Below are 22,957 nucleotides of genomic sequence, written 5' to 3' on the forward strand. Positions count from 1 at the left end.
CTGACCAGCGCTACACAATCATATGCTTTCTTAGGTTAGTGTGCAATATGTTTTTCTTTTAGTGAACACAATCGCTTCTAAAATGGTAAAACAGAATAATAGAGGCTCTCTGTACACTCTTAAAACTACCTGGCATTGAACCGGATTCAAAGTCCAGGGATATTGACTCATTCCTGGGTTAGACTGACCCGTAAAAAAAAAAAAGGTTAAATGTCAAAATTGTATAAATTGTATATAACCAACTTTCAAAGACACATCTTAACACAGATTCCGGGCCATATTGACCCAGATGCGGGTTAGACCCCCCACGGGACCCGGAATGCGGGTCAATTTGGGGGATTTTTAGAGTGTAGTCACAGGAAACAATTTCATTTCAATAAGTTTTTGACACACATGCCCAAGGGACTATTTATTGTAATTTACAAAAGCGAATATCAGTCCTGACTAGTCCTGACTTGGCCTTCGGTTTTTAAAAAGGAAAAGTGTCTTTTGTAAAATGTTCAATATTGTTTTTTAATACGCTGTAAATGAAAAATGTTTCAACATTTTCTGTCACTCGGCAGTCATAGGTTTCAGTGGTTATTTCCACACGATACATTGCACTTGCAGTGACCCTTGATCACCTTTTGGCATACATTGTGTCGCCATCTTATTAATGACATACCTCGAAATTGATTTCGTGCTGAGTTAATTTCAGTTGTTTAGTGTAAATCAACTGACAATAATTATTTCCCAATTATGTTTATTCCTGCTCAATCAGCAGGGGTTGGGTATGCATCAATCGTCTCGCATGTCAATTGGTGAAGAAATATGGTCAACTTTACATTGGGGAGCTTAGTAACAAATGTATGTTAAACTTAATAAGTGTTGAACTTAACATCAATTATTAAATGTATTAATTTTGTTTTGTCTGTAATTTTAATTTAAAATTTAAAGTTTTATGTCGTTTTATATAAATTTCTTTTATTTTTTAAATAGGTTTTCTTTAAATATTTAGATATTGTTAGTTTATTGAATGTTTTAAAATCTTCCCTTCTTTATTATTGTATCCTTTAGTGGCTGTTAACCGCTGTTTGTAATCAATATGTTGAAAGAGGGGCTAATCTATACGCACACTTAAAACAGGAAATTTCTGAATCTTCTTGAGCCAGGGCTGTTTTCGTGTGGAAAGAGAAACCTTAGGACGGATTTTAACCTCTTTATTATCTTGGTAATTTTAAAGGTTGTTAAGTCGATATTAAGTTTAGAACTAAAGTTAAAGGGGTGTTTGTGATGGATACCAATTATGTTTCATCAATTTGTTGTAATGCTTCTTCACCCTGCGTTTCGTCAGCAGCATCTTTCGTACATGAATGAGAACCAAATTTGCCACATATCCAAGAAGTACATCGATGTCACTGAAACAATTTAGCTAGCAGAGATTGGCAAGAAGCAACAATAAGTGCAAAACGATGTACACACACCATTTAATGTACAATGTTTCAATAGAGTCATTAAGCTGGATATTATAGATTCACCACCTGTTTTGGGTTTAAGAACACCTGTTTTTATTACAAGAGGTAACATTGAAGGTCGATGCCGAAAAAAGGCCCAAACTGCGTGTACGTCACTGCCTACTTGGAATTCAGTGGTTTGGGGTCCATCACGGACCGAGGTCGGGGTACCTCACGGACCGAGGTCGGGGTACCTCACGGGTAATGAATTGGTAATCGGTTTTGTCAACATGAAAATTGAATCGGCGAATTTGACCCTTTGATGAACGGAGAATTATTTTCAAGAATTATTTATCGAAGTCCATTCGTAAAAAAAGATGACTTGAACAAAAAATCACCAACTTACTCTTCCCCAATTGTACATTTTAAATAATTTGATAGTAAAAATGTTATCACAAATTATTAGATAAGTATTACTTCATCAGAATATGGATCACCTACCTTTGGTTTCCTTCGTCTTTTCTTGCGAGCTCCTTCCATTGTGTCTATCATTACAAGTAAACACAACAGACATATCAAAAACGACCCAACTTTCATCTTTGAGTATAATCTAACTTAGCATACGCTGCAGCACTTTGTTCACTCCAGTTTTCTCCAGAAATGTTGCCTTACTCCCTCTTGCTCGCAGGCTGTACGGTTTTAATATCTATAGTCCGAAAGAAGAACGGGCCATGAGCACTTCGTACGTTAACCAAAGACAGATGTCAATAAGTATGAACCCGTAACTGTTGTTTAGTTTGTGAAGACATATCTTGCTGTGATTGGTAAGGGGTGAGCGGCATGGGATTTGTACTTCGTACAAGAAGCGAAACTCATACACGAAAGAACAGCTGTTGCAAGATAGCGTCTTCAGTGAAGGATGAACTACGCAGTATTAGTGTTGCTCAGGTTAGCAGATTTAATTATCGTGCGACATAACCCGTCGCAGCAAAGTTTATGTGTCAGTATTCTCTTATTGGTTTGACACATGTGAGGTTTTTTTTATCTGGTGTAATTTCCCGCCGACACATCACCAATATCCGGCAATAATATGATCCCTGGGTCATTCCGTTGAGTTGATAGAAGACCGCCATGTACATGTACATTTACATGTACACCCCTACGTACTCTCACTGAACTTAATAAACCCACACACATCACCAACAAAACAGAGAGAGAGAGCATGGGAGGGAGCATAGACGTGCTCTAGTCCCTCGGTAGCGGTGGTGGTGCCTGGTAGTTGTCATGACCCAGTTCCCGTAATAACGCGACGTGAGTTCGGTTCCTTTGGGCCACTTAGGGCCACTTAGGGCACCAGCGATAAAGGTATCTATGTTTGGAAATCAAAAGTAATACTTTGCAGTTCTTGAGCATGTATATATATAGACTGTACTACGTTAGTCCCTTCCTTTCATTGCATCTGAGGAAGTTGTTGTTTATTGCTACGAAGCTCATGCAGTTTTTCTTTATTTTATTTGGTCTTTGTGCTATCATTAAGGCTTTTTTCTCTTCGGATTGCAGTTGTAATGGTTGATTAAGGACTTTTATGCTAGCTTTGTGATTTGAAACAATTCAAAGGCATTATGACGTTTAACGTTTAATCAAGTATTGTACAACTCGGTCAAAGTTTAGATACCTTGACCTGTCACGTGTGGCTTACTTATAAACCCCTTCAAATTAAAGTTTTGTTTTTTCTTTTCTCGTATATTTCGATGGAAAGAAAATGTACATTTAAAAGAAAATAACTCCCACAAAGTAAATGAATTTTGTAAAAGAAGTTATCACAGCCTGCTTCGATTGTATTAACTTGATGACAGTTTTTGTATTAACTTTATATATGAGAGTCAGTGCTGATGAGAAGATTTTTTCCCGATATTATTATTAACATTTATTTTTTAAAAGTCTTTGAATCTGTATTGATTGTTACAACTCTCGATTATTTTGATCTGACTTCAAAATATCACCAAAAGCTTAGAGGGGCAATCTTAACCACTAACACCGAACGCAAACCGCCAAGTAAGCAATTAGTTATCCATCGTCTACTCAGACGTAGACAGAGGGCGCTCATTCATATCTGTGAAGCCGCTGTGGCTGCACCACAATTCGCTTCCCATATAATATAGTTACCTAATGCTGAATTAAAAAAAAAAAAGTCCACAAAACATTTGTATCAGCCTCTTGTGATAACTTGAAATCATACTTTATTTTTATTTTCAGTAGATTAGCCTTTTAAAGACACTGACCACTATTGGTAACTGAAGACCAGTCTTCTCACTTGGTGTATCTCAACATATGCATAAAATAACAAACCTGTGAAAATTTGAGATTAATCGGTCGTCGAAGTTGCGAGATAATAATGAAATAAAACAATACCCTTGTCACACGAAGTTGTGTGCGTTTCAGATGCTTGATTTCAAGACCTCAAATTCTAAATCTGAGGTCTCGAAATCAAATTCGTGGGAAATTTCTTCTTTCTCAAAAACTACATTACTTCAGAGCCGGCCGTTTCTCACAATGTTTTATACTATCAACCTCTCCCCATTACTCGTTACCAAGAAAGGTTTTATGCTAACAGTTATTTTGAGTAACTACCAATAGTGTCCACTGCCTTTAAACTGTTGAGCTGTTATAGGCTCATCCCAAAATACAGTGCAAAAATAATCAAATTCTGTGATTGTGAGCAAAACGGGGGGGGGGGGGGGGGGGTAGGAAATTATAGTGTTTTATACCCGAAATGATCCACAGTAAGTTGGAATTCAACAACCCGATTGCATTTAATTTCAGTTAGTTGGAAGTCAACAACCCCAGTGCCTTAAACTTGACCATTATTTCAACTATGGCCTACAGTGCTACCAGCAAATAGTTTCGTCGGAAACGTTGGTCACCAGAAAAAGTCGTGGGTTAAAAAAAGAATCATGAGGCTTGGTGTATGATTCAGTTGTGGTCATTGTTTCCAATCATCTAGCATTGGCTGCTGCCCACAGTTCATTGATCTCAGTTCGAGAATGTTGTCCTTAAAGGCATTGTACACTGTTGATAATTACTAAAAGTAAAATAAATTATTAGCATAAAACTTTACTTTGTAGCAAGCAATGGAGAGCTGTTGATAGTATAACACATTGTGGGAAACGGCTCCCTCTGAAGTAACGTAGTTTATGAGAAAGAAGTATACTCTCACTGAAATATTTGAATTGAATTCGAGACCTCAGCTGACGCCTCGAATTCAAGGCATCTGAAAGCACACAACTTCGTGTGTTTTTTCTTTCATTATTCTCTCACAACTTCGACGACCAAATAAGTTCAAATTTTCACAGGTTTGTTATTTTATGCATATTATGTTGGGACACACCAAGTGAGAAAACTTGTTTTTGACATTATTACATAAGGTGTCAATGCCTTTAATCCCAGAACAATTTTTGAATGAGACCATAATTATATGTGGATGATGTCATTGTGTGTAACGATCATGGTTGTATATAGAGGTTGGTTTTTACTTGTATCCTCCGATCGCTTCCACTCTTTCCTGTCATTGTGTACGTGCACTGCATCATGCCCTAAACACCCCTAAGCTGTTTGACTGGTTTAGAGCGCGTCTCATAAGTCTTAATTTCCCCAGAAAACCGCACGAACTACATGTATACCCATAGCAACCAATATATCCACCCATTGGTACCTCGACGTCTATAGTTTATCGTATACGGTTTTTTTTTTATAACTGATAGAGCTAAACAAAAATGTTGTTTATTGTTCCGAGAGTCGTATAATGTTTGACGGTACAAGTTATAACTTCTATACCGATTCGGTGAAAAACTATACCAGAAATAGAGGGAAGCCGGTGTTGCAGGAGATTTTCTCCCTTATACGGCAAATTGTACACAAACTAATTATGATAACGCCCTCATTTGAACCCTCCTCCTTCAGGTCCTTGTTATTTTCCCGTATGTGGGTCAGAATCTTCCGGAGACAGATTACCCATACAACACCCGCAAGCCGGACGCGCGGGCAGGGCATCCCGGATGTGAACAAGGTTGAACCCAACTTCTTTTCAGAACTCATTTAGAGATTACATGGTGTTACCGCAAACCTTTCCAAATCGTATTACCATCATGCAAAGTTTAAAAAACTACTTAAAGGCAGTGGACACTATTGGTAGTTACTCAAAATAATTATTACCACAAAACATTACTTGTTAACGAGTAATGGGGACAGGTTGGCAGTATAAAACATTGTGAGAAACGGCTCCCTATGAAGTGGGGTAGTTTTCGAGAAAGAAGTATATTTCCACGAACTTGATTTCGAGACCTCAAGTTTAGAATTTGAGGTCCCGAAATCAAGCATCTGAAAACACACAACTTCGTGTGGCAATGGTGTTTTTTTCTTTCATAGTTATCTCGCAACTCCGAAGACCAATCGAGCTCAAATTTTCACAGGTTTGTTATTTTATGCATATGTTGAGATATAGCAAATGAGAAGACTGGTCTTTGACAATTACCAATAGTGTCGACTGGCTTTAAGGTTGAACTTGGCAAATCGTTGGTTGGCTCTTGGGGTGTCAGGGCAACATGATCCAACAGATCGGCGATATCAATATGACGTCCAGCTGATGACGTCATCGCGGAGGGAAATTACCTTTCATGGAATGTCTAGCTCGTCCCACGTTTTATGACATATATTATGACCGGGAGAAAGTGTTTGAAATTAAAATAGAAATTGGCAGGAGAACGGAGTTCATGGTCTTTATTTTGTTGTATTTATACGCATTAATGAAGTGAGAATATTTACGAATTGATGATGATTACTACCTTACACTTGGCCTGTGGTATACCATCTGGGATTTATTTTGAAATTTATTATTTCACACCATATTCACAGAGGGTGTCCCATCCAGCACAGCTGGTCACTTGGGGCCTTTACATTTGATAAAATTATACATAAAAGGTAAAATTTACAATGAAAAGACTTGGGCAGATAGTTTGTTTATAATCGAACTGATATACTAATTATGACGGGGCAAAATAATAAAAATAAACTCAAACAGTTGGGTGATAAATGAAAGGCAAGAAAATTAAATTAAAATAATGCTAATAAAAAGAACCACATTTATCATAAACATTTGAGAAAGAATTATCTTTACAAAAACACTCACACACTGAACAAAACAAAATCAAAACAAACACTCAACAAACAAACAAACACAACCCCCAATACCATAACAAACAAACAACAAACCAAAACGCTAACATTGACCGCACAAAGTTTCCACTCTTTCGAATATTTGTGTCGTCAGTCACCAGACTAAACATAATTCAAAAATAATAGTTAAAAATTGCATGTATAAAAACATAAAAGATTTGCATCATACGAACACGTATTGTTTAAATCTACACAAAGAGTGGCCCTATATATTTGACCTTTACTTCCGGTCGAAACGGGACGTTGAATACTATTATTTAAAAACAATATATCTCAATAGCTAAACTTGGTACATTAATAATCATGACATCATCTGAATGCCCTATATTTTCTGTTAGAAACCGGAAGTTAAATTTCAGTACTTAAAAACAAAAACATAATCAAAGTTCCCTGTTTAAAAAAAGTGCAAAACTTCAGAACCGCAATTAACTTCACATGTTATATACATAGACTCTGCTATAATGTTTAGACTTTAGAACAGCACCGACACCTCGTTTGTAAGTTTATAATACACACAATGATGGCATGACGTTCTTTGTGCTTGAGACCTTTGTACCATTGGTCTTTCTCAATCATTTCCTCATTTGATACATATTCGTGGAGAGATAAATGGGCCTACAATGTGACCTTTTTTTGCGATCCTTGGAAGTACTTGACCCCTCTCTGAAATAAACAGAAAAATAAAAATGATAAATAAAATACATTCCATGATCGTGACAATACGGTGATTATTGTGTACACTTTGAAAAACATAAAGGAAAGGTATTAGTAATCACTCTTAAAATTATTGGAATTAAAAACTATTGGTTATAGAGGCCAAAGCAGCTTTATAAAGCAATTTGGAAACATTTCATTTCGAAGTAATGTAGTCACTTAAAATAATTCAGTTTGTCGGCCCCCAAATTTTGAATATGAGAAGCGTTACTGTAGTACCTCTTCTTAGATCTTTAGATCGTGTGTTCCTGAAAGGGCTTATTCTTACCGCTTGGACATATTATCGCTCCGGTGATATCTTAAAAAAAAACCGCTACCACATTTTCACATAAACAAACAAATAAACAAAACAATTAGGAGTAAATAAAGAATTATGTTTTACAAGCAAACTACATTAAAGATTCTGGACACTATTGGTAATTGTCAAAGACCAGTCTTCTCACTTGGTGTATCTCAACATTAAGCATACACAAACAAACCTGTGAAAATTTGAGCTCAATTCGTCGTGAAAGTTGCCAGATAATAATGAAAGAAAAAACACCCTCGTCACACGAAGTTGTGTGCGTTTAGATGGTTGATTTCGAGACCTCCATATTCTAAATCTGAGGTCTCGAAATCAAATTCGGGAAAAATTACCTCTTTCTCGAAAACTATGTCACTTCAGAGGGAGCCGTATCTCACAATGATTTATACCATCAACCTCTCCCCATTAATCGTCACCTAGTAAGGTTTTATGCTAATAATTATTTTGAGTAATTACCAATAGTGTCCACTGCCTTTAACAAACGGTTCCGAAAAATAAAGGTACACTTTGGTTTAATAACAAGTACAGAAATAAACAACAGATACCCATACAAAATTGTATTTGAAAGGTCTGAAATAAATATGTATACTCACTAGTTCAATGCGACCGGTCGAAATCGATTTAACATTGCGTTCTCGCCGCCATCTTAAACACTGTATTATGAATGCGACGCAAATCACAACAGCAATCATAGAAATTACCATGACTACAATCACAAGGGTGTTTGATGAATCCGGTACTTGTTCAGTTGTCATCTCCACTGAAATCGAAAAAAAAAAACAAATCAAAATACAAAGTTTGATATTTGTTACAGGGAAAACAATTTGTTCAAATGACAGCATTTTATATATTTTGGGTAAAGTGTGCCTTCGATGATACGCACAGGACAGTATGTCATAAGAACTAGATTTGGCTTTAGGGCCATCACAGATTTGTCATTTAAAGCCATTATACACTTTCGGTAAACAGTATTGTCCAAGTCCCAAACTTCGTGTATCACAACTTATATATAAAATAACAGACCTGTGGAAAACTTAGGTTCAATCGGTCATCGGAGTCGGGAGAAAATAACGGGAAAACCCCTTCTTGTTTCCGCGCGTTTCGCCGTGTCATGATATGTGTTTAAAATAAATCCGTAATTCTCACTAACGAGAATTTATATTGTTTTAATGTTTTCTCAAAAAGTAAAGCATTTCTTGTAACAATATTTCAAGAGAAGTCTTTCACTTTTTTTTGTACCGAAAGTGTATAATGGCTTTAAAACAAAAAGTAGAACAACAAATACTTTTCCACATTTTTCAAAATGACTGCTAGTTATATTATCCCTTTTTATCAAAGGCCAAATCTACGATGGCCCTATTGCGAAATAGTGTGTCCATCACGAATGTGTGTCGAATTCCATTCTTGCATTATCAAAGGCACAATCAGATGAAATCCACAGGCTTGCGGGTGGGATTTAAAGACACATTTTTTGTTGTTGTAACCTTTCGATTGTTTTTAATCCTATATAAATGTAGTTGTAAACACTTAAATCATCTTGTGAAAATTGGTTTTTTTAGATATCGCGGAAACTCCACGCATGGAAGAATAATCCGATATCGACCAACACAGTCGAGACGTGTGCAACAAACCTTATTGAAAATATTCGAGCGTGCGCAGTAGGTGTGGAAAGAGGTGCATGCTGGTCTAGCGTCCGATTTTGATCAATAGCTAGACCAGCATGCACCTCATTCAAGTTTCATGCTTACCTGTGACGGTTTGTATTTCACACCTGTCTCCATTAAATCCGAACGGACATCTGAGGAAAAACAATATTAACGACGATTCGTTAAAATTTTACCCCAAGAATGATTTGTAGTTCATGTCATTCCCAGGCTTGTCTGCATATACAAGTATACTTTCAACGGAATTTAAGCAAATGATTAGTTTTGAAACATATCTTGAAAACATTTTTAAAAATGTGTTTGTATAGATATTCGGCAACTGAACTGGAATGCTTACAGTCAGAAAGACCAATCGCATCCAAACAGAATTAAAAGCAGTGTCAGTTCATTACATCTTGTTAAAAGTTCCAACGGCTGAAAATATTCACAAATCATTAATGACATCTTTTATTTACTTCCCTATTCTTCCCTTTGTTACTGCAACATCCACAATGAGGCAATTGGGACCCTCTGTTTTATGAAATCGTTAAAAACAAAATTATTTAACCTGGAATTGCCAACTTAAAGTGTCACAAATCGTCAACTTTAGTTAATTTCAAAGGGGGGATAAGAAATTACAAAAATAAGAGAAGAAAATTTTCAACTTACTCGCAGATACTGGTTGCCATTTCCATGCTAAGTTCACACGTTCCACCATTGAAGCAAAACCCATCCATACAGACTGTGGAACAATACAACAAACTTGAATAAGTCATTATTGAACTGATTGAAATAAACTGTGAGGCAATGCAACATAATGGGAGACTTTCTGGGACGATAGAGGGCAGCAGACTTACTGGGTAAATCCATTGTTCTCAGAATTATGCGCATGTTCAGAACTACGTAAACAATGGAAATTTACCCGGTATGTCTGCTGCCACCTAGCGTTGGAAATTCTCCTATTGAAATAAGTATTATTGAACTCATTAAAACAGGCTAAACTCACTGTTTATTATTATAGGCAGGATTTGAAACTTTGGTGGAAGTATAACTAGGAGATAATAGGAGACTTTCCAACGCTAGGTGGCAGCAGACATACCGGTTAAATTTCCATTGTTTACGTAGTTCTGAACATGCGCATAATTCTGAGAACAATGGATTTACCCGGTAAGTCTGCTGCCCTCTATCGTCCCAGAAAGTCTCCCATTGCGGTAATGTGAACATATCTTTTTAGTAGTGTTGGTTCTAAAAAGTAGTGTTGGTTCCTTAAAGGCAGTGGACACTATTGGTAATTACTCAGAATAATTATTGCCATAAAACCTTACTTGGTGACGAGTAATGGGGAGAGGTTGATGGTATAAAACATTGCGAGAAACGGCTCCCTCTAAAGTGCCATAGTTTTCGAGAAAGGAGTAATTTTCCACGAATTTGATTTCGAGACCTCAAGTTTAGAACTTGAGGTCTCGAAATCAACCATCTAAACGCACACAACTTTGTGTGACAAGGGTGTTTTTTTGTTTCATTATTATCGCGTAACTTCGATGACCGATTGAGCTGAAATTTTCACAGGTTTGTTATTTTATGCATATGTTGAGATACACCAAGTGAGAAGACTGGTCTTTGACAATTACCAATAGTGTCCACTGTCTTTAAAGAACTGGTGGTAGATTTTGTATATTTTGGTATCAGTTGTTGAATTGTGGAATATGACATTAAATATTCTTTCGATGAGTACTTAAGTATGATAACTTTTTTTGTGGTGGCTCTAAAAAGTCAGCAGCACTAAGCCATGAAACTGAGTTGGCGGCTACGGCTAAGGCTACGAGCGTTGCTAAAGGGGTTGCTAAGGACGTCATGTCTCAAGGCATGGTGGATCAGACACATAGCCGGTTAGCCATAGCCGTAGCTGTAGCCGTTAATTAAAAAATTGGCATTATGATGCGTCCACCACATCGTTTGCTGTGAATGACCACAGTTAATGGTGCAAGTCCCGCGCACGTATTCAAACTTCCGGGATCAAGTTGGTCACAACTATACGGATGCGTATTGCCGCCACATTAATGTTTTTTTTCTCTCTTATTGTGTACGTACACGATCAGTCCAAAAACTTATTATGTACGTACACTATAAGTCCAAACTTATCGTGTACATACACGATGAGTTATCGTGTACGTACATGATAAGAGAGAATTTTGCTTTATTCGTGTGGCGGCAATACTCTTCCGTACACAACCATCACATGATTAAAAGGGGAAAAAAAAATATTTACGAGCAATATCAGATTTCTCTGAAAACCATTTACCTTGTTGCACGATGGTATTGTTAAGATCAGCTTTGTAGTCCGATCCCATGAAAGGAGTACCTGTTGAAATGATTTGTTGTATGTCGTCCTGAGTCACTGTAGAAATAGAATCATACGTGACCGCCGCCTCGACACCAATGCTCCCATTGAAGAACGATAACACACTGGCGTCTATGAATCCAGGCAGGGAGCCAAAAGCTTCGCTGAGCTACGAGTAGACAATAGAAAAATATAAATATTAATTAAAATAAATTCCCATGAGTTTTAGAGTTACACCCGCTTAAAGGGTTTGGGTCATTTATGTATGACACAAAACACAATGCCCACAGATTTACATTAAACTCACACAGCTTGAAGCTGAGTTTTTGAGAAATTAGTCACGAAAGCTATTTAAGCATTGAAAACGTAGTTTCGTGAGATTGTTTTATTAACTTCTCAAGAATTATACAGCACCTCAACAAGTAACATTTTAAGATAAGCTTCCTACTATCATTATCTTCAAACGGTTCAAGTTTAATGTAAATTTATGGATATTGTTTTGTGTTACAAAAAGTACCCACATTCTTTAAACGATTGTAAAAAAGGTTTACATGATATTTAGAAGAAACTATAAATAAGATAAACTTGGCTAAAACAAAAGAAATGTTGTCCGAGCAATAACTCGAAAAGGATTTGGCGTATCAACTCCAAACTTGGTTTGCGCATTAGTCGTGGGATCCCCCAGAAGCCATTGCTCCGGGACATCCTCAGATAAATGTTAAGCTCATTATGGCTAAAACAATAATTCGAAAAGGACTTGGTGTAGCCATTCCAATCTAAGCGGGGCATTTGTTTTGTCAACACACCATTTTTTTTACATTTTTATTTTATTTTAATATTTGCCAACTTTGGTTAGCCTCTTCTAAGGCTACCTGTCAGATTTCAAAACCACCTCTCACCCGTGACTATATGTTTCTTTTGTTGTTTTGTTGTTTAGCGGAGCATATCTTGTTCGTGTCTCACCCATAGAGCTATTATATTGACAATATAGCTCTATGGTCTCACCCAATCCACAGATACTATTACGATGCGGCGTCATCGAGAGGCAAATGACTATACCAAACTTTCACATTTGTGTATTATTTTGGGGAAATGGGATAGGGAAGTTGTGTGCACGCTAAATTTGGTTGGATATAGCAATGGTCGTCGACCATGCATTACAAGTAGTTTTTTTAACTTCGATTTTTGTTTGACACTCTTTAAAAAAGACGATGAACGCCACTCACTGACAATCAGAATAATAAAAACAATATTTTAGGTGGGAACTGGGAAACGATATTAGGACTTTTTCATTTACCGGGTGTCACAGCTCAAATTTCCATCAAGACACACATGACTCTTTCGCAATGTCCTCCCGCGTCGCCATTTTGAATTACTTTAGTGATTTGTTTTAGTTACAGCACTTTTGCCGCCCAGGCCTAGAGAAGGGCTGATTTTGTGGTGTATTTTATAGTTTTATCTTTGTTTTGTTCTACCTTTTGTTATTTTGATTTCTTGACCATGACTGTCTTATCACCCCCTATTGAATTAATTTAAGGTTTATTTTTATTGTGAGTTTTTTTCTCTTCAGCCATCAAAAACAAGCAATAAAAACCAGTTCTTCCGGATGGAAAAAAACAAAGGATTTTACGGTGATCCTTCAACCTGCTGTCCCAACATCCGGTTGTATGAACAATGGACGCAACAATTTATGTGAATTAGTTCCGAGAATAAAATGGTGGGGTGGAAACGTCAGGACTAGCTGCAATATGTCCATATACAAATAAAAATGAATACACAAACAAACAAAATATTTACAAAATAAATAAATAAAGAAATAAACACTAAAATTTAACTTAAAAGAACTTAAAATATTGTGTGAATAAAAAAAAAAAAATAAAAAAACCCAAATAAGCATGCAAAAGGCAGTTCAAATTAAAATAAAATAAAGAATGACTGAAACCTATACGAGAATAGGCACAGTACGCTGCAAACGAATAAATAATAAATATTTTTGTTTTCATTAAAGCTGCTTAAAGGCAGTGAACACTGTTGGTAATTACTCAAAATATTAATTACTAAAGCTTATTTGGTAGCAAGTAATGGAAAGCTGTTGATAGTATAAAACATTGTGAGAAACGGCTCCCTCTGAAGTGACGTAGTTTTCGAGAAAGAAATAATTTTCCGCGAATTTGATTTCGAGACCTCAGGTTTAGAATTTGAGGTCTCGAAATCAAGCATCTGGAAGTACACAACTCATCGCGCAACTACGACGACCATTTGAGTTCCAATTCTCACAGGTTTGTTATTTTATGCATATGTTGAGATACACCAAGTGAGAAGACTGATCATGACAATTACCAATAGTGTCCATGGTCTTTAAATTCTTACCGCGATTTGCATCCGTCTTTGATGCGCCAGAAACTCCACAGATGAAGAATTGTTCAGATCGTTGGTGAATTCGGCAGGATGAGACTCGTATTGAATAATTAAAAAAGTCAGGCCATATATCGTTCCCTCTGAAATAGATCAAAGACAATACATTGTTTTATTGCTGTTATATTAGCCCATAATGTATTATACTGATTTTATTTATAAAGCCTATTTTTAATATTTTATATTATATTTTAATATACTTATTTACTCATTTGTTCACCTATGGCTTTACTTGTTTAATTATATTTCTTTACGAGTAAACATGATCGTTAACCGTCCGATTGCACTGGAAATGACATGAAAGTTCTGGTCGGTTAAAACTCAAGTGGCACAAACAAAGCAGGGGAGGGCTAGCAAAATTATGGTTAACAGCATGTGCATTGCATTCATACCTGTAAAGATAAGGGGGAGGCGAAAGAATGTACCTGTACATAAATTGTTCTGTTTACAGGAAACGACTCTAAATTAGTGTCCGTAAAATACTTAATTAATGCACATTCGTTACGCATAAACATGCTCATACTATGATTTATTGAATGCTGGCCGGTGACTCAGTTTAAGTTATGCATGTCATAAGAAACGGTAAGCAAAGCACATTCAGAGAATGGTTAAAGGCAGTGGACACTATTGGTAATTACTCAAAATAATTATCGTCATAAAACCTTTCTTGATGACGAGTAATGGGGAGAAGTTGATAGTATAAAACATTGTGAGAAACAGCTCCCTCCGAAGTGACGTATTTTTCGAGAAAGAAGTAATTTTCCACGAATTTGATTTCGAGACCTCAAGTTTAGAGTTTGAGGTCTCGACATCAAGCATCTGAAAGCACACAACTTCGTGTGACGAGGGTGTTTTTTTCTTTCATAGTTATTTCGCAACTCAAGACGACCAATCGAGCTCAAATTTTCACAGGTTTGCTGTTTTATGCATATGTTGAGAGACAGCAAGTGAGAAGGCTGGTCTTTGACATTTACCAATAGTGTCCACTGGCTTTAATAACTGTTCATTTAGGAAAGCTTCAAGAAATGTTTCTGGACGTGTTGTGTGCGTGGTAGAATAACTCATGAACATGTCCTTGCAAATAATTATGCCGGTAGAAACAAATGAAACCGAAAATGAAAGCAAATTTATAAGGCACAGCTGGGTTATGAATTAATAATAACTGTTGCCCGGGTACATCACACATAAACACGGTTGATCTTTATCACAACATCAAAAGACGAAGAGACATGAAACGTTGGTTTTTGCGCCGTGTGAAAGGTCCTGTTTGAGTTTAAGACAACTGGTGCCCGGGGCAAGACCATAGTCTGACCATAGAGGTAGTACTACTCCATGTTTTGACTATCCCCTGTGAAAAGGGCTAAGTTTTTACTTACGTTTGCAATTGGCCATGTTTTCAGTTTTGTATTCACCAAAGGGGCAGCGACAGGTGTAGCCATCTAATTGATTGATGCACATTAATCCTTTGGCAGAACACTCCTGCATGGTTGTCTTCTCCTTGCATTCATTCCTATCTGATAACATAAGAACATGATATTGGTTGTAGTTTCTGGGTTTTATGATTGTACGAGAGTTTGAAAAATGTGGGAGGTGGCAACAAAACATTTAAAACTATAATCTGGTTATCATGAAAGGCCTATGTTTTGTATCAACTTATCTCAACAACAAAAATTTAATTTATCTTTATGTATATCTCGCCAGCTCCCATTTTTTAAAAATTTGATTTTATTTGATTCGATTTGATCTGATTTGATTTCATGTGATTTCATTGGTTTTTGTGATCAAAATACGTCGATGCAGAGAAAAGGCCACTAGCTAAGACGTCTCCATTGAACAAAAGACATAATTTAGTTTAAAGTGACTAAAGGAACACGTTGTCTTGGATCGGTCGAGTTGGTCTTTGGAAACCGTTTGTAACCGTTTGTTATAAAATGCATATGATTCAAAATACATCTTAAACGTAGAATATAATGATCCACACAAGTACCACTCGAAATTGCGTGGTTTCGCAAAGTAAAACGAAAACCACGCAATTTCGAGGCAAATGTGTGTGGATCATTGTATTCTACTTTTAAAACATCTTTCTAACCATATGCATTTTATAACAAACGGTCACAAACGCTTTTAAAAGACCGATCCAAGGCAACGTGTTCCTTTAAAGGGAAGTTACACCTTTGTTAATTGTCAAAGACCAGTCTTCTCACTTGGTGTATCCCAACATAAGCATAAAATTTGAGCTGAATTGGTCGTCGGAGTTGCGAGAAAATGATGACAGAAAAAATACCCTCGTTGGACGAACTGTGTGCAGATAGGAATACAAGACTTCTGGCTAGAAGTCTTTTATTATTTTAGTGAGAAATTACCTCTTTCTAAAAAACTATGTTACTCCAGAGGGAGTCGTTTTCCACAATGTTTTATACTATCAACAGCTCTCCAATGCTCGTTACCATGTAAGTTTTTAAGTTAATATTTGTTTTGAGTAATTACCAAACGTGTACCTTCCCTTTAACCTAGGCCGTCTCTGGTTTTAAATGCAACAAAACAACTTGGCTGTAAATACTGAAAAGAAATACAGTATTAGAGTAACTCAATATTATGCACAATCGGCTCACCATACTCGCATGTTTCACCCGTCCAGCTCTGAGTGCAATTACACGAGAAACCGTCATTGAGGGACGGAATACAGACGCCGGCATTTGTGCATGGTTGACTTTCACAACCTGTATCAACTAGATAAAAAAAAACCATTGTAATAAATATCAATGCAAAATGGAGACTTGTCGTTTTGTGAAATAGAAATGATTAATGAATTGGAACGGCTGTATGACAAATAAAATACCGAGTGTCGTTATATCCCGATATGATTATCAACCTGTACCTGCCTTTTTATCGTCTTTTTTATTTTATTTTAAATATAGACAAAATCAATTATCGTACTATGACGATGCCGTTAAAAGTTTCTGTATACGAGCTCTTGTCAAAACCCCCCAAAATAACAACATACTGCATGCTTAAAATAGGTTAATATTAATTAACAAACCAAACCAAACCCACAAACAAACACCCGCACAAACAAAAACAAACAGTACAAACACCCCCGACAAATACGGCAGACATAAAAGTTATCCTTCACATCATCATCACCTTCCTGATTTTCGCTCATTTCGTCTTGGCTCCTGCAACAAAATGTGACTACCGTTTAGTTCCCTTGGCGCTTAAGGACAGGGTAGTTGTCTTACAAAAATACAAATAGGCATAGAAGGAAAAAACACTGGTTATTCCCTGTCCCCTTTTTAAATGTATCCGTAGATTGTTGTGAGGGGATATCATTTTCGTTACATGACATATTTTCGGATACATCACGGACTTCGTCGCATCCTTCCAGGGGTGGATTTCACAAAGGTAGTCCTAACTTAGGACTAGTCCTAAGCAATGCTAAGAGATAGGACTGGTCCTAAGTTAGGACCAGTATCTCATCCTAACTTAGGACTGGTCCTATCTCTAAGCATTGCCAAGGACTAGTCCTAAGTTAGGACTACCTTTGTGAAATCCACCCCAGGCGTGTTGTAGCTTTAGGGAAAAAAATATACAGTTAATAATATTGTACTCTCTACCAACCTCCGGAACAGAATTAACCCGGATTCCCGATTAACACTGGATTCCGGATTAACCCTGGATTCCGGATTAACACTGGATTCCAGATTAACCCTGGATTCCGGATTAACACTGGATTCCGGATTAACACTGGATTCCGGATTAACACTGGATTCCGGATTAACACTGGATTCCAGATAAACCCTGGATTCCGGATTAACACTGGATTCCGGATTAACCATGATTCCAGATTAACCATGGATTCCGGGTTCCCAGGGCTTGACACATTTCCTGGCCCGGGAAGTGGTTAAAGTGAAGTAAATTTTAACACAGATTCGGCCTTAGTTTGAGCCGTTTCTGTGTCATTTTGACACATATTCCGAGTCAAACTGACCCAGAAATGGGTCAGTTTGTATACGGAAACTGGATCATTTCTGGTTGGGAGTTTGTCGAGTGTATGGCTACCCCAAAGTCCAGATATAAACAACTGTGCACTATTAGTAAATCGTATTGGCTTTGCCTTACCAATCACAAACGTATTTTTTGGTTGTGATTGTAATATTTTTCTGGTTTGATTGGCAGCATCTTGCGCCACAGCACCTTGTAAACCATTACATGTAGCCCTGCAGCTAATTTCACGAAACTTTACGCAACTGCGTTAGTCCACTTGCGCAACGTTTTTGGAGCAACTTGCATTATAAACGTTGCGCAATTGGACTTACGCAGTTGCTTAAAGTTTCGTGAAATCGGCTGCTGGTGGTCTTACACTTTCATACAGAGGAATATTCCTATATAGGGCTACATTACATGGTGCTATATGTAAAAGGAGTATAGGACCCGTAGTTCAAACGTAGTCCCAGATACTGTACCTTGAAGGGAAATACTGTATTAAAGCTTATGAGTGTCACCGAGTGACGGATATGTAAGTTCTGTTTTTATCTGGACGTACCTTGTGTGACATTTTCCGTGCTTGTTTCGGTGACGGACACTGCACTTGTTTCCGAAACGCTGTCCGTGGAGTTGGGCGTTGTAGGCGCCGTAGTGACGTCGACCGGTGAGCTGGGTGTTGTAGGCGCCGTAGTGACGTCGACTGTGGAGCTGGGTGTTGTAGGCGCCGTAGTGACGTCGACCGGTGAGCTGGGTGTTGTAGGCGCCGTAGTGACGTCGACTGTGGAGCTGGGTGTTGTAGGCGCCGTAGTGACGTCGACCGGTGAGCTGGGTGTTGTAGGCGCCGTAGTGACGTCGACTGTGGAGCTGGGTGTTGTAGGTGCCGTAGTGACGTCGATCGTGGAGCTGGGTGTTGTAGGCGCCCTAGTGACGTCGACCGTGGCGCTGGGCGTGGTTCCGGCGTCTGTTGTTTGCGTTCCGTTCGTGGTGGAAGCTGTGGTTGGAACCTCGGTGGTGGCGGAGATATCGCAGTTCATTTTCATTACCTGATTGGCTGCAAGCGCTGTTTAAATCACAAATTTATTCAAAAAGATCTTTCAAATCATTAACAAACGGTGAATAAAATAATAAGACGCAGGGTAGTGCATAAAAATTTTCATTTTAGATGAGCCTCAAAACATTTGAATCTGAGAAACGATTCAAGTTGGAATCTGATATTTATAAACGTTAAGAGTCCCTTCACAAATATTTCGGCCAGAGATGCGCGGTTTGTGACCGCTGGAACTTCGCCAACCGTGGATGGATTCGATATTCATCTGGAAATATCGTGACAGTTTTTTGCTGATTTTTCCAGCAATCAAACACAGTTTTAAACTAAAACATTCACATGTGACTTTTATTGTATCTTTCTGCCTACAAATCAGTATTACACCACAAGATCCAATGACTCATAATGAGGGAAGTTTCATTTATGAAATCGAAAATGTTACTTACTCTGGTTGGTTTCACAGCGATCCACGAGAATATTCTTGCAAGGGAAAACCTGTGCAATGAGATTGTACAGCCGTGGATCGTAGTCCATCAATGCGTCTCGCGTACAGATGTGGTTATGTACGCCGTCCTGAAACGAGGTACACGTCTGAACGTTGAAGAATGACTGCACCCCTTCTGCGAAATATTCTGTTTTCTTGCTGATGGCATACGTATTGGGAAACAGATTTTCCTCTTTGGCCATGGTGTAGATACTTGCCAAGGTTTCGGAAAAAGATGGGTCTATTTTGTCCAGGGAGATGAGGTGAATTGAGTGTGCGAATTCATGGACAAGGACATCCTCCAAAAACCAGCGATCTTGTAAGAAAAGACACAACAGATTCTCTTCTGCGTTCGTGGTTATTGGAATGCTAGGTATACCGCCTAACCCACGTGCCCGGCTATCGTAATAATCACTGTTCAGGTGGCTATGTTCCGGTATTTCAGTTGTGCGTTCCGATTGAGCAATCACCCCAACCCGGCCGTACTGGTCAAACATGGAATCCCTAATGTCCTTACGATCCGCTAAGAGAAATCTTACCGTGTAGCAAGCACGAATCACGGCCGCATCCCCGGTATTATCAGATGATATGATGGGGATACCATAGGCGTGGGTGTACTTCTGGTAGAACGGGTCCAAGGGAAACTCGGCACGGATATCATCGGGTAGCGGGATGACCGTGTCACAGGCGCAGGTGTCGAGAGAATTACCCCGCCCTGTCATAGCCCCACGACGCTCACGGTGATGAGCACTGTCAGACCGTGGGTGAAAGTCCTCGTCAAAGACAACATCTGACATTAGGAAAAATGTGATATGCTACAGTATCTTAGTGGATAGACCATGGTTTGATGTCGAGTTAGGATGAGCAACTCGTCTTAACTCAGCACTAGCCTCGAGTTTGTAAAAACTCCTAAAGAGTCCTTGGACTAGTCCTAAGTTAGGGCATGGAGCGATCTTTATGAAATCGACCACAGCACTTTACTCGAAGGGAGTGGAAGGGTTTGCCATTTCATAGACAAATGTTTTGTTTCTGCTTTGTTGTGCGTGATACATTTTACAACCTACTGATAAGGTCAGGCGTGTATTAATTATTTCTTCCAGAACGGAATAAATTACGGATCCGTTTCATCAGGCGATAGTTTTTTTCACAGTTTTTCTTATGGGTGGCAATTCGGTCGATTTTATGGCGCGGGAACATTGGCATTTTCCCAAATTACGCTTCATAGAATTTCATTTATTTCAAACAGTTTTTCAGTAGTCTTGTGTATCCCTTTATCTTACTGTTCCCTCTTCCTTGTCTGTTTCTCCTTTCCATATTGGTGCTATCTAATTTCTTAGCATGTGCCTTGAGCACAGATGGATATTCCGCAATATTGGTATTCATTATTTTTTGATTATTATTTAGGGGTTAGAGCGGAACCCGATTCTAGGTCTCAGGGAGCTGGACTCAATACTGGGTCAATCGGACCCAGGCCTTGGTTAACCCTGGGTTAGCCGGACCTAGTCATGGGTCCGGCTGACCCACTTTGTGGAAAATGAGAGTTTAACTTGGATTCAGCCCCCGTTAATGAACCAATTTCTGGATTTCACATGATTTCGGGTCATAAGGCATTCTGACCGAGGAACGCCACTACGAGACACGAAACACGGGTCAGTTATAAACCAGAAGTTTTAGGATGTTGGCATACTGACTGTTAATATAGTAATACTTTGATTTGGGTACGACCCCAAATTTAAAGATATATGCATACACGTGGTACTATTTCACTCCTGCTACTGCTCTCTTGATTTATGATAAAAACCACTTCTTTAGTCAACGAAGAATATGTTGAGTTCAGTGTTTATTATCTCGTATTTCATTCGGATAATACAACAACAAAAATCTCATGTGAAACCACTCGTCAACGGATACTACATGTCCGCCAATGGCCTACTGTGCGTATACACGGTCTGTCAACTAAAATCACATTAAAAACAAGAACTGTCATGCGGGTTGATTCATTACTTCAAATGCCCTGAGGCCTCTGTAAATGAATAACCTGGGGGTATTTGCTTCTTGTATTTATAGACTATACATATAGTACCCTACTGAGATAGCCTGTACTGCTTTGTAAGGTAGGGTGTGGAATTATGATTATGTCTTCTAATAATGGCGACTATAATATGAGAGTAATGCCACAGTATGGTCCGACTGAACATTGTCACCCAGGCATTACAAGTGGGGAATGCCCCCCTTTGCGGGCATGAAGTTAATATACGCATGTTCACAACTATTCCTACAATATTGAATATTATAAAACCAATCTGCTGACTCCAGACTTGCCACCTCTGATATTTATGCTGCACTCATAATATTATCCTCATGATTACAATTATCTCACCGTACAAAAAGCTTCACAGAAAACATACCAACCATGTACTTACCAAAAATATAAAGTTGATTGTGCACGGGCGACGGTACACACCCCTTGAATAGAAACACTGCAGTTGTTGCGAAGAAACAGACAAGCCGCGCCAATTTATACATAATGCGATGCATTTGTACAATTCTCTTGGCCGAACTCCACTGTCCACTGTTCTTGGTCGACACGAACTGTTACGGATTTGAGAGTTTGTTTTTTATATCCTGGTGTTATTTCCCCCTAAGATCACGGTCAGTAAAATCCCTGCGTGTTTTTTAGTAGTATACGTTTCCAACGCTTGATTGCGAATCAGGATGTTTGGAGTCGTTGTTTTTTTAGCGTTGTACCGTACCGAACTGGTTTTATGATATAATCGGCGACAGGGTTCAATACACACTGTACTATAGAAATAAAGGACTTTTGATGTATTGATATGAACACTTCGGGTGACATTATTCATGAACTTGGGAACTGAGCGAGTCGGTGTAGGCTGGTTCTTGTCACGGTCTCAGTGAGCAATTATCTTTTCACACTCTGAAGGTGGGTTTCAACGCGCAGTGTCCCCTCCATGCGTGTGCGTCTATGGGCGGCTTAGATGAGGTTTGTGCGCACCTCGGCCTATCCATGCAGTAGGCATATCAATGGGCGTATCGACAATGCAGTGAAGACGGCGAAAGGTAACTTAAAGGCCACTGTCGACGCAGACTTTCGTCTGTCTTTAAATGTCGTTGCATTGTCCTGAATTTTATTTTGAGGATTCCCTTTTTTGAATCGATTACGAAGAAATAAATGTCCCCACTGAAATAGTGCTAATTTGGATGCAGGCCTACAGAAGAAAAACAAATTGCTTGCGCTTCATGTTTTAGTGGTAAAAAGTACGTTTGATTGTTTGTTATAGCCGTGCTTTTGTTCGACGTGGTTTTCCCATGGTCACAGGGTGCCTTCTATCGTCACACGTAGG

At 38.3% G+C, this 22,957-nt stretch overlaps 2 protein-coding genes across 2 annotated transcripts in view; both read right to left on the reverse strand.

Moving 5' to 3' along the window:
- Nucleotides 1-2,624, reverse strand: part of LOC117296096 — a 37,014-nt gene extending 34,390 nt beyond the window's left edge. Inside the window, exon 1 of the mRNA XM_033778967.1 lies at nucleotides 1,935-2,624. Coding sequence (XP_033634858.1) covers nucleotides 1,935-2,030 — 96 coding nt within the window. The 5' untranslated portion in view covers nucleotides 2,031-2,624. The remainder of the gene's footprint in view (nucleotides 1-1,934) is intronic.
- A 3,575-nt stretch (nucleotides 2,625-6,199) lies between these two features.
- LOC117295854 (protein HEG-like) lies at nucleotides 6,200-22,649 on the reverse strand. Its single transcript, XM_033778633.1, has 11 exons — nucleotides 22,019-22,649; nucleotides 19,558-20,385; nucleotides 18,626-19,126; nucleotides 16,695-16,811; nucleotides 15,459-15,596; nucleotides 14,038-14,165; nucleotides 11,629-11,836; nucleotides 9,996-10,068; nucleotides 9,432-9,481; nucleotides 8,277-8,443; nucleotides 6,200-7,328 (listed from the first exon to the last, which is right to left on the reverse strand). Exons 1-11 carry the CDS (start codon nucleotides 22,131-22,133, stop codon nucleotides 7,281-7,283), a joined length of 2,373 nt encoding a protein of 790 aa, XP_033634524.1. The 5' UTR covers nucleotides 22,134-22,649; the 3' UTR covers nucleotides 6,200-7,280.
- Nucleotides 22,650-22,957: the final 308 nt, after the last annotated feature.

Source organism: Asterias rubens, chromosome 10 (genome assembly GCF_902459465.1).
Source record: "Asterias rubens chromosome 10, eAstRub1.3, whole genome shotgun sequence".
NCBI lineage: Eukaryota > Metazoa > Echinodermata > Asteroidea > Forcipulatida > Asteriidae > Asterias > Asterias rubens.